Source organism: Pithys albifrons, chromosome 19 (genome assembly GCF_047495875.1).
Source record: "Pithys albifrons albifrons isolate INPA30051 chromosome 19, PitAlb_v1, whole genome shotgun sequence".
In the NCBI taxonomy this organism is placed as follows: domain Eukaryota; kingdom Metazoa; phylum Chordata; class Aves; order Passeriformes; family Thamnophilidae; genus Pithys; species Pithys albifrons.
The window spans coordinates 970,646-982,937 of NC_092476.1; the positions used below are offsets into that span (position 1 = coordinate 970,646).

The following is a 12,292-nucleotide window of genomic DNA, read 5'->3' on the forward strand; positions in this document are numbered from 1 at the left end:
TAACACATTTAAAATAGCTTAAAATGATAAAGTCAAAGACAGAAAAACCAGGGTCTGGAGCAGTTATCATTATTGCTCACATTCTGTCATGGTAATTAGGAATTAAAATCAGGAAGCATTTTGCATCATGATATATTGCAGTAATTTAGTAGAATTATAGCAGACAAAGCAACATGTTAAATAAAATAATTCTAATACCTCACCAGCCTGCTGAACAACAACAGGAACCAGAGAGCATTTATATTGCTTTCTTCCATCCATCACTGAATTAGCTTTAGTGTCCCTATATCTAATTATTGCTTTTCCCAATCAATATCTACTTTACTAGACAGCATGGAAATGAAGAAGAGATTGGAGTTCAAAGGTTTCAAAAAACCTGTATGATCTCAAAAATATATGGAGAAATAGCTGAGTTAAAATCAGACTTGCATTATTACCCTCATTACCATAACATTAATATTCATTTGGTCTATTTTGCACCACAACTGCAAAATTCACAGAAGTAGATTTTGAATTAATTATTTCTTCATCAGCCAAGGCTGATAGTTGCAATGAAGGGAAATGCACTGTGTATCTATGGAGGTCTATAGGAAGGGATGCTGTTGTTTTCTAGCCAGTGAAACACAGGGAAATTTAAACTAAACTTGTCTGACATGAATGAGAAATACCCTTTGTGTGTTCTGAATTGAGATTTAAGCTGCTCAGTGAGTAATGGAAACAAGATCAACTCCTAGCCCTGGTTTCAAGGTGTCTGGGTTAACAGAGGTCTCTCCACATTTACAAACCTTGCAGCATTTCAGCCTGTGCCACTTCTGTGCCACCAGCTCGGGGGCACTGGATCCACAGCACAAAACTGCACACCTTCCCCTGGCTTATTGTGTTCCACCCACGAGCAGCACAGCTCTGAGAATTACACATCAGGGAAATAAGGGCTGGAGTGCGACTCTAATTCAGTTTCTCTTTCTCCTTCTCGGTTCAAGTGAGGGTCAGTGAAACCTCCTGCTCTGGGTAAACACTGCCCAGTGTGTGGCTCAGGAGCTGCAGCAGAAGGTGATGTGCTGTCACCCCACTGGCACTCCCAGCAATGCCAGTGGAGGAGTTGGAGTCAAGCAGAACAGAGACTTTGACTCCCACCACCTGAGCATCCCACCCCTGTGTCCCTCCCATCCCGAATTCCCTGGCTGGGCACTGTTCAGGGCTTCATTCACAGGATTTTAGCAGGGAGGTGACATGCTCAAAGACCTGAGAACTCCCTGATGAAAGAGCTTCAGCTCTGCCTCTGCCAGGCAGCACAGACTGTGTCTGTCACTGCTGACATTCTCAGGGACCACAAGACCAGTCTGAACCCTCCCAAAGCCAAAGGTGTGGGCTGGCTCTGAACCCAAGTGCTGCCAGAGCAGAAGTGAACATGAAATAGTGCATAAATTACACAGTGCTCACACAGCTGGTGATGGAACACACTCCCCTGGGACTCACTCAGAGCAGCACTGACTGAGCTGGGGGTACCTGGTGGGTAATAGATGATCCCTGTCATGTTCCCAGTGGGAAGTGTCTGTATGCCAAAGGCATTATTCAAAGGATACCTTGTTGTGCACATGTAATTATTCTGCCCTAAGCAGTGCAACGCTGTCAGCCTCATTAACAGGCTGAGGGAAATGCACCTCCCACCTGGGAACTGAACAGCTTCCCCTTGCCAAGGCTGCAGGAGGGCACCCCACGACACTCTCAGGCTGCACCTCAGAACCCTCAAAATCCTCTTTATTGCCTTCTTCCTTCTCAAGGATGAGTTCACACACTCCTTCCTTGGGTCTCTGTACTACAGATCCCTTCCCCAGACATTTTAACTTTCATTCCATGCCTGCAAGAAACTTCTTCCTGTAAGTTCCTGCAGCCAGTGACTGTTCAAAGCAACCCCAAACCACAGAGGAACACATTTGTGTACAAATCCAGAGCTGAATCTTTAAATGCTGGGCTTTATCACAAGTCACTCTTTCTTTGCAGGGTGTATGAACCTGCTTTGCTCCCTGTGTGGGCAACACAGTCCCACTGCCCTCCTGCTCTCTGCTCCTGAGCCCCTCTGGATGGGCAGCAACTCCCACCCCCCTCTAGGCAGGATTTTACACAGTTAATGGTCCTTCTCCAACTCTGAAAACTTCTTAACTTCGGGTGACTGCAAAAAGCATCACCTCAGTCCCAAACCATTGTTCTCTGTTTACTGAGAGCTCTGACCCTTGTTTGGTTTCCTGTTTGCTCTTCCTGACACCTCCTTGGAATTCAACCCCCTTTAGTCCCAGGGAATGATGTGAAACAGATAAAGTGGAATACAGTTACACCAAGAAAAGAGCACAGCCTTTTCTCTCCTCTCCACAAATGCTCACCAGCACTAAATTCACAGGTGTAAGTTGTGTTTAGAGAACAGTAGAGCAGGAGAGGCAGAAGGGAAGGTGTGTATGAGGATCTTCCATCTCCCGGGGCTTCAGAGGCAACTCCTCTGCCCACTGAGCAGCTGCTGCCCACCAGGACACCCAGGGAGGGGCAAAGGCACAAACCTGATGGGGCTTTCCCAGTTGAGAGACCCCAACCAACAGACACAGGCCAGAGTTAACTGAAGATGAACCCAAACTGTGCCCAAGCCACCATACTTACACTGTCATTGCTGCCCTTGTTGTCCTCGTATTTTGTCTCTATGTGAATGGAGAATTTAGGCAAAAAGGAGCACTGCAACAGAAGAAATACAAGTTTAACATAACAATGCACTTTGTTTCATCAGCTGGTATATTCATACACCCCTTTTGGTGTCAACTTTCTTATGGCTTTTTCAGATTACTTCAGGAGTGTTCACTGAACATAAAAGTAAAGGTTTTTGTGATTCTGCAGGGATAGAGATTTCACTAAAAGCTGAATACTATAACGAAGGTATAAATAAATTAGTACAGGCACTCTGAATAACTGGATCCAACTGTTTCCATGCTCACTATGCCAAGGAGTACGAACGTCCTGAATGCCTTGTTAGAAATTCAATTCATTAAGATCTTGAGAGCAACTTGATATTCCTCATCATAGATCAGTCTGTATCTCATATAAAATAACCCAAGGACACTTCAGTGGCTGCAGGTCCTGACCAGACAGACAGCAAAGCTTTTATGTGTGTTTTTTTTTTTAATTTTCAGTGAGAAATCAATTTTAGCATAATTTCCTATTAATGAAATTAAGATGGATCATGAGCTGCTGTGGAAATTCCTTTATACTAAATCCAAATGTATCTTTAATAATGTAAAAAAAATAGGAATATGATAATGCAAAAAAAATAAGAATACACTTTTTTCCTATTAAAATATTTCTGTGTTTACATGGGAATAAATTTATTTTTCTGAGCACTGCGTGGCTTGGCTGGCTTATGAAGAGTAGAATTTATAAATTTATTTTTCTGAGCATTGCTTGGCTTGGCTGGCTTATGAAGACTAGAATATGTAACACTAGGCAACATAATTCCAGTGGCAAAAATCCTTGAAATATCATTTCTTTAGTATTTCCCAGTTCCCTTTTCCAAGCAGCTCTTCAGAGGCAGAGGGGGCAGTGTCTCAGCAGCTCTGAAGGGGCAGTTCAGCATTTCACTGTTAGTCACCACTCTCCTCTTGCATTCACTGCCAGTTCCTGGTGTGAAGCACCACCAGCCCCTGCAGTGAGGGATCTGTGACATGCTCTGCACAGGGTTATACAACGAGGACATGATGCCTCACAGTCCACACTGCTGTGGGCCAAGTCTGGGCTTGGAGGGCTTGGAGAGCTCCAGGGAGGGGCTGCTGACTCAGAGAGAGGTGATGCAGGAGCCTGGGGCACTGCAACACAACTGGGATGAGGAGCCAGCACCGTGGAGATGCAGAAAATACATCCCTCCTTCCATGGATATCACCCAACCAGTCATTGTTCCACCTTCTTCTGATCACAGATGGTCAGGACTCAACAAGCACCTCAAGGATCAATCCTTAAAAAAGGAGTGAGAGAGTTTTTCCAAAATAAAGCTCCATGGAAGGCAAAACCCCTTTGTGCTGCTGATTTGAAGCATGGCTGCAGTTTGGGGAGGACATGATTAAAGCCAAGGGCCAGGTTTCCCCTTTAGCTTGCTGTTAAAACATCCCTGCTGCTAAAACATCCTTGCTACCATCCCTGGAGGTTTTTAACCTGAGCTTGGCCATGGCACTGAGTGCCATGATCTGGTAAAGGGACTGGAGTTGGACCAAGGGTTGGACTTGATGATCTCAGAGGGCTTTTCCAACCCAATCCATTCTGTGATTCTATGGATGTGGCACTGAGTGAGAATCCACCATGTCTTGATCCAACCCTACTGTGATCACCAGCCCAGACCACCACCCTGGGCTGGTGATCACAGTGGGGTTGGATCAAGGGTTGGACTTGATGATCTCAGAGGGCTTTTCCAACCCAATCCATTCTGTGATTCTATGGATGTGGCACTGAGTGAGAGTCCACCATGTCTTGATCCAACCATGTCTTGATCCAACCCCACTGTGATCACCATGTCTTGATCCAACCATGTCTTGATCCAACCCCACTGTGTTCACCAGCCCAGGGCACAGAGTGCCCTGGGCTGGTGATCACAGTAGGGTTGGATCAAGGGTTGGACTTGCTGATCTCGGAGGTCTTTTCCAACCCAATCCATTCTATGATCCTATTCTATGATCTAATCCCTGCCCAGGGACACCAGAAGCCACTCAGGGCACGACACCAAACGTTGCTGTTTCATGTGTGGAACTTCAGCAAGACACTGCTTGAAGCTACTTGGTGATTCCTGACCCAGAATCTCCACCCTAATTAAAGCAGGAGATCTAACCTTGTCTTTCAAAAAAGAAACATCAAGATGAAGGATCCTTAGAGTAGTACAGAAGAATCATAAGTGTCTTTTACCTCGAGCCACCTCTGTAGAGAGCAGAGTCACTTGGTGTAAAGCCACCCACAGCCAGACTCCCTTGTGCTAAGTATGAGAGAGAGGACTACACCAAGCTAATTTGAGATTATAAATGGCAACATGGGTTTACCCCAAGTGAAAACTCAAATTCATCACAAAGTGCTGCACTGCAAGTGCATCTCTGAGGAGCTGGAGTGAGTGGCAGCCCTGGCTCAGCAGCTGGGGGGGTCTCGCTGGCTTTCAGAACGCTGAGCAGGGCCCAGATTTCTGAACATTTCACAGAATGTGTCTCATGATTCATCAGCTGTGCTCTGACTAATTGGCAGAGGGCTCTGGCAGAACCAGCAAACTGTTTATGCATCCTTCAAAAGACTGTTATTCATCATGCAAAAAGTTGTTGGTTTTTTCCCCTCCTTGAGTGGCCTGGTATTGACTTAGTTGGGGATTAAAATTGTTATGCAACACTCAGGATCAGACTGGGGAGTGAATAGCAGGTAATAAACCTTTGGGTGGATGTTTTCCTTCCCAGCACTCCTCCCTGCCTGCCCTGCCTCTCCTGGGGCCCGTGTTCCTCCAGCACAGCCCAGGAGCTGATGGATGCTGAGCACACAAGCAATGCCCAGGGCACTGTTTGCAGCTCTCCATCTCAGTCTCCACACCCTGCAAGGCTCCTCTTCGAAATCAAACAGTGCCAAATTCAATCCTTAACTTGAAATTAGACTTAACTCCTACAAAATAGTGCAAAATAGAGTCCCAGTGTCTTCAGGGGTGAGGTTTCTTTGTGTGAAGCTCTCCAGGGAAGCGTCTCCTATATTGTCACCTCCAGGTTTTTTCGATGTCTTATAAACTCAATTGTTACACATCAGTAGAACTGTGACACTCCAAAACAAGGAAGGGGAACGTTCTGGGGGGGTTGTTTGTTTTCTTAAACCTTCTGGATTAGCACCTCGACTTTGGAGGAGCTGGGAGAGGTTTCAGGCTCCTGGGAGCAGCCAGTGCAATAGGCTGAGCTGTAGCACAATTCCCACACTCTGGAGGGGCAGAGCCAAGGCAGCGACTGCAGCACACGCAGAGCTCAGCCCGAAGCTGCATTTGCAATTCCCCACATACAACCTCTCGAAAAACGAAAGGCCTATTTTTAGCGTGATGATTGATTAGCGTTGCCATAGCAATCAGCGACACTTACAAGCACGGGGAGAACCGAGGTGTGCCAAAACACTCGCCAAAGTCTTAAAGAGACAGCCAAGCACCCTGGGGTGTGACAGTGGTTTTATGGACAGGGCTGGCAAATTAACCTTCGCATGGTCATCACACCCGAGGTGGCTGCAGGGATTGGTGGAGTTGCCAGTAAAGATGTTGGTCTGAGAGAGGTTTCTTTGCCCTCTGGAACCTGCTGTGTGTGAGCAATGCCAGGGCATCAACACCATCTCAGCTGGGTTCCTTCTCCACATGGCTCCTCTCTGCAGAATGTTCAGAGACCTGCTGGACACCTCAGCTGGCTCTTCACTTCTCCTGCTCCTTGTGAACATTAATCCACAATCCTTGGCAGTTATTTCTGTACAGTAAAAATTAATCCCACTTTTTATTTAAGCAGCAGAAGCACATCCCCCTGAATGTTAACAGAAAAGCCTGGCAAGGCAGACACTTCATGGAAATGTTCTCTCTCATCTCCCACCACTTCTCAGACTGATGGTTCTTTTCTATGGTCACATATACATTATTTTGGCAACACAGGTGGAACTGGGTCCTTTAAAGAGCAATCTCCAAGGAGTCTGGAGGTAAAGAACACAGTGATTGCTACAGCTCAGACTGGCCAAGCCAAATTCAATCTTTTTTAATAGGGTAACTTCCAGATGCTACATTCTTTGAATTCAAAATTTTTGGGCATTGCTTTGGTACTCAGTGGGTAACAACTGCATTTGTTTACTGAGGATCAAAACCCTGGAATAGATGAATAGAATCCCTACTTTTCTATAACAGGCAAAGGGGATATGGGACCATGAGGCAGCAGAAGGTGGAATATCCAAAGTTTCTTGGGAAATGACCACCATGTTACTGAGTTCCCTGAGGCTGCTCCAGACAGCACTGCAAGGGCTGCCCCAGGGTCACCCAGAGCACCCACCAGCAGGGCAAGGCTGGGCAGAACACACGGAAAGGGCTGGGCAGGGTGATGGCAGGACCTGGGAGAGGTGACTCAGTGAGAGGGAGGAGAGCTTGGAAAGCAAATAAGCACAGGAAGGTGGCAAACAGCAAAACAAAAGTGCTGTTGAGCAGAAAGGGTAGAGAACAACACAAAAATAGGGCTGGAAAATAAACAAGGGAGCAAAACTCCCATGAACAAGGTGAGAAAAAAAACCACTATTTGTAGCAGTACAATAACTTGAAGATGAAACAGTGACTAACAAGGTGCCTCCAGCCACCAGGAAACCCTTATCCCTGGCTCTGCCTTCCCTGAGGATGTGTCTCCCTGACACACAGGAGCAGTGACCTGCTCAGTGAGCAGGAACAGAAGGGAGCAGCAGCCTGCACGAGTGGAGATGGCAGTGCCATCCATCAGAGAGGGCTGGCACTGCTCTGCAATAGGCCAGCCCTGGAAAAAGGGAATTCTCCAAGCAGTTTGATTCACTTGTTTCAATGGGATTAAGGCATTAAATGAGAATACAGGTTTGCAACTTTCTAAAAATATATTATTTGGGTTATATAAATATTGCAGAGGTCCTTCTTTGTGCTGGAACCATAAGGGACCCAAGCCTGTGTTTTCCCAGAGCAAAGGAACCAGCAGCCTGTCCTCTGAGCTGGGGTGGGAGGGAGGAATTCTGGCAGGAACTTTGCATCAGGTTCTAATCCTGCAGTACAGATGCTGTTGCATTGTTGATGCAGACTCTTCATATTCTCAAGCTGGAGAAAAGTTTATGCACTGAGAGTGAAGAGTTACATCCAAATTTCAAGGGCTGGTAATCAGATAAAGGGAACACAGGAAAAAACTCAACAGCAATGTTTATCTGAAAGAACTATTTTCCTTCTCAAGTCATCTCATTATAAAAATAACAATTACAACAACATTCCTTCCAGATAATTTACTTAGTGGATAAACCAGCAGCAAAGTGAAGCACAAAACAGGCCTATTCTCAAAAGTAATCAGAAACCAGCAGGTCAGTAATGGACCATTTAGCAGCTCTCACTCTGGGGCCTTGACACATACCAGATGATATAATTTTACCTCCCTCAGTCATTTGCTGCAGAAGAATTATTGTCATTGTGATAAATCATCAAAGGAATTGTTGTCTCCTGCTTTCTGTTCCGTAACTGTTTTTCGTGAACATTCTGAATTTATATCCTATTCCTAAGTTAATTTGGGACACTGGCATATTGAAGGAATCCTCCTCCTCACACAGAGGAAACCAGGCCATTTCAATGTCTACTTGGCTTTTATATCATTGTGAAACTAACAATTGGCCATCCATTATGCACAAAAAAACCTGTCCAGCTGTTTTTCAGTTCCAGCCCCAGAAGTGAAATGTTGCTCCCAACACCGAAGCTGTTCAGGTCAGGCAGCAAATCTGTTTGAAATGCTCCCTGGTAAACACTTGAACTGCTCCTTCAGACTCACAAGGGTCTGCTTCAATTCTCTTTGTGTTTTTCCTCCCTCTTTGTGCTCCAACTGGAGAGCTGAACTTTGTTTGGCTCATTCTCAGTGTTCTTCGGTCATGTGAAGTTTTTGTGCCGTGGTTTAGTCACCAAACATTCGTGATCTGATTATTTGTTTGCTTGAGGCTCCTCTCTTTTTTTGTGCAGAATCTCCACTGCTACTTGAGCAGGTCAAATGGATATTTGCTCTGTGCTGTTTACTTTCTAACAATACCCCAGTGCAGGCAAGGAAACTTGGTTCCACACAATTCTTTTTCGTTTGGTTTGCAACAGGCACGGGTTTGCTTTCTAGTTAATTATTTCTAATCTATCTGGACAACCTCAGAAAGAAAAATAACAAAACCTCCTGGAAGTTCCCTCATTCTTGTCCACCCAGAGCAGCATAAATGTCTTGCACTCCAGAGACATGCTTGAAAGGCTGTGATAAGCTGGCACACAGGGGTTGTGAGGGCTGCAATCTCTGCTCCATCCTCCGAGTGAAAAGGCCCAGCCCACGACTAGCAAAGGAATTGTTTCCAAAGGCAGCAGCTGGCAGCCCCACTGCCCTGGGAATGCAGGGGCAGCTGGGCAGGAGGCACTGCCAACACCCAAGCCCTGGAGTCACTCATGGAATGGAAGCCACTGCAGGTACTTCCACAGGGCTCTCCCTTTGTGCTGCACCCTCAGTACACTATCCCAGCCTTATGATCTTACATCACCCTCATCACAATATTAAATGAACATAGAGATAAAAATTTAATGTGTATTTTAGCAAGATACCTCGCCAGGTTTTTAATGACAAGATCAAAACCAAAGCAGCTCCTGACTAACCTGAAGAGACTTTCTCACACACAGCTGGGAAGTAACACACAAACCCCTTACAGGGATATCTTACTCCCTAAATAGTACCCCAAATCCACGTGACTTCCTTTGGCTTCAGCTTCCAAAGAACTTTTTTGACTTCCTCCTCCCTCTCAATGTCAGCAGGAACCTTTCAAGGGTGAGGTCCAGCTCTGAGCCAGCATTTCCTGGGACAGCAGTCATGTGTCACCTTCCTGGTGGGAAGTTTTCTGTGTTGCAGCTTCAGGGAGGTGCATGTGCCCTCCTGACAGGTCACTGTTGCACATCCACACACCACAAAGGCCTCACTAGTCCAATATCCTGTCCAGCCCATCATCCCAAGTGTGTCATTTGCTTTCCACACTCCTAACGTGGCTGTCAGTACTTGGGAGCAGAGATGCTGTTTGCTGTCAGACTCAGGGCTTTGCTGTGTAACCAACGCCAGGTGCCATCCTTAAAGGAGGTGCCATCCTGAAGGGCCCAGATTATTGAGGACTAACACCATGGCAGTGTAGTTTCCATTCCTCTTCCAATCCCTCTTGGCTCTCCATACAGCCCTTGCAGAGAATAATATTCTGAAAATGATTTTCAGTGCCCAACGAGCACCTTTTCTCAGGTGTCCTAATTTCAGGTATAAGAGGGTCATATTTATGAATTCTGTATTATTTCACAGGAGAAATAGACTGAATGCAACTTCTCACCAGCCTTCACATTTTACAACTCAAACCCCTTAAGACTATCAGCAAGGTTCAGCCTGTTGTTCACACTCTCTTCCAAATCACTGACATGCACTGCAGTAACCTGCACAGCCTTTGAGTCCTGCTCTGTTTGGAGTGGAACTTCCAAGGTGAGTAAGGTGTGACCACAGCACAGAGCAGTGTGTACTCCCCTCCATAAGATTATGCTTTATTTATCCAACTATTGCCCTGCCTTTGGAATCAGTTCTCCCTGAAATGAGGCTCAATTTAACTCTCCCCATGTCCCACAGACCCTTTGGAGGGACTTCACCATCTCTAAGAAGAGGTTTCCAGGCTACCTTCATATTTTGGGCAATGCCTGTGGGCTTTTTCTTTCTGTCAGAATTCTCTAATGACTCCAGAAGATGAAAATGCAGAGAAATATTCCAGACGAGGATAGGAGCTATTCCCAGTGGTACATTTAACATTTCTGTTGTAGATTCAACAGTTTGAGGCAGAGGAACTGTCTCTGCTTTCCACAAAGATAAATTCAGTCTATCAGCTGCATTCAAACATACTTTGGGTTTTTGCCTGCAGGATTTCCCTGATCCCCCCCAGTATTTCTGGCTGGGTTTTTGCCTGCAGGATTTCCCTCATCCCCCCAGTATTTCTGGCTGGATTTTTGCCTGCAGGATTTCCCTGATCCCCCCAGTATTTCTGGCTGGATTTTTGCCTGCAGGATTTCCCTGATCCCCCCAGTATTTCTGGCTGGATTTTTGCCTGCAGGATTTCCCTGAATCCCCCAGTATTTCTGGCTGGATTTTTGCCTGCAGGATTTCCCTGATCCCCCCAGTATTTCTGGCTGGGTTTTTGCCTGCAGGATTTCCCTGATCCCCCCAGTATTTCTGGCCCTGTTTCTGTGCCCCATGGTGGGTAATTCAGCTCCCCCAGGCAGTTTTGCTGTCACTTGGTGACTGCTCTGCCCACCTTCTGCATTTGGAGACCAATTTAATTGTCCTTTACAGTCCCTCCAACCCTGCAATTGTTTCTGCTGCTGCTCTGAACATCCCTGCAGTGTCCCTTGCACAGACCTCACTGCCAAGTGTTCCAGGGGTGGTTTCCTGGGCTCAGGCAGAGCTCACCTGCTCATTCACACTCTCTGAATTCTCTTTAGTTTTGATGCTGTACTGCATTTCAAATTCAGACATGCATTTCTGTCCTACCACCCCTTTCACCATTCCCCCTTGAGTCTTTAAGTTAAAGAAAAAAAATCCCATAAAAAAATTCCAATTTACTTTGAGTAAAAAAACACAATGGAGAGACATCAGTGCAACACAGCAAATATTATCTTAGCCTAAAACTAAATGTGCCTCAAAGGCAAACCTTAATTAATGTGAACTGAAGACATCTTCTGGCAAAAATAGGAGAGAATCTGCCCCTCATCACTCCTGTCCACTGGGGGTACTTGATAATCAAATTAATTTAAAACATGAAACAAAGCAGACTATGCAATAAATATGCACAATAGATATGGAAAAGCACAGTTTGGTACTTGGCATTTTCAAGCTTGCTCATCACAGTTTCAACCCTTGGTCTCAGCCTTTCAGATCTGAGCCTTTAAATACTTTTAGTTTGTCTCTTTCACATTTATCCCATTGAAATATTTTTTCCTCTCTTTTGTTTCAGGAGTTTTTAAAAAATCTGGACAAGCATCTTGAGCACTGCAGAGTTAAGAGAAACAAGTGGATTACATTTTATCCACAGTCAGAAGTTCAAACTAAATCAAAGCAGGAGTTTCCAAAAGGTCCCTTCACCTGGAATTTCCTCCCCAGCTCCTCCTCATCTTCCAAAGCTGCTGAAAACTCACTGCATGTTATCGAGGCCACCACATTTAAAACAATTTTTCTCATGATTTATGTGCTATATTTTGCCTTAGCTCTGCTAGAGGGAATAGCTGATTTTTCTGGGCACTGTGCCCAGATTATGTTTAATTTTGTCTACAGATTGCACAGTTTCCCAGATATTATACCAGAGATGAGCACTTTATAAGTTAATAAAACAATAAATAAGATAAAATCTGTTCTCATGTCTCCATGTAATAACTGGAGCTTTAAAAGCCTTGCTCTGTTTTACAGAAGCTTCTCTTTGTTACAGTCAGTAACTAAAAACTTATCAAATTATTTCAGAGTGATAAAAAATAAGGTAAATAATTTAGAGGATTCCC

The 12,292-nt window shown here is 45.2% G+C and overlaps 1 protein-coding gene across 1 annotated transcript in view; it reads right to left on the bottom strand.

Annotated features, from left to right (window-relative positions):
- The window catches only part of PITPNC1 (phosphatidylinositol transfer protein cytoplasmic 1), a 74,229-nt gene that overhangs the window by 22,640 nt on the left and 39,297 nt on the right, over positions 1-12,292 (bottom strand). The window contains exon 5 of the mRNA XM_071573418.1: positions 2,647-2,718. Within this exon, the coding sequence (XP_071429519.1) occupies positions 2,647-2,718 (72 nt within the window). The remainder of the gene's footprint in view (positions 1-2,646; positions 2,719-12,292) is intronic.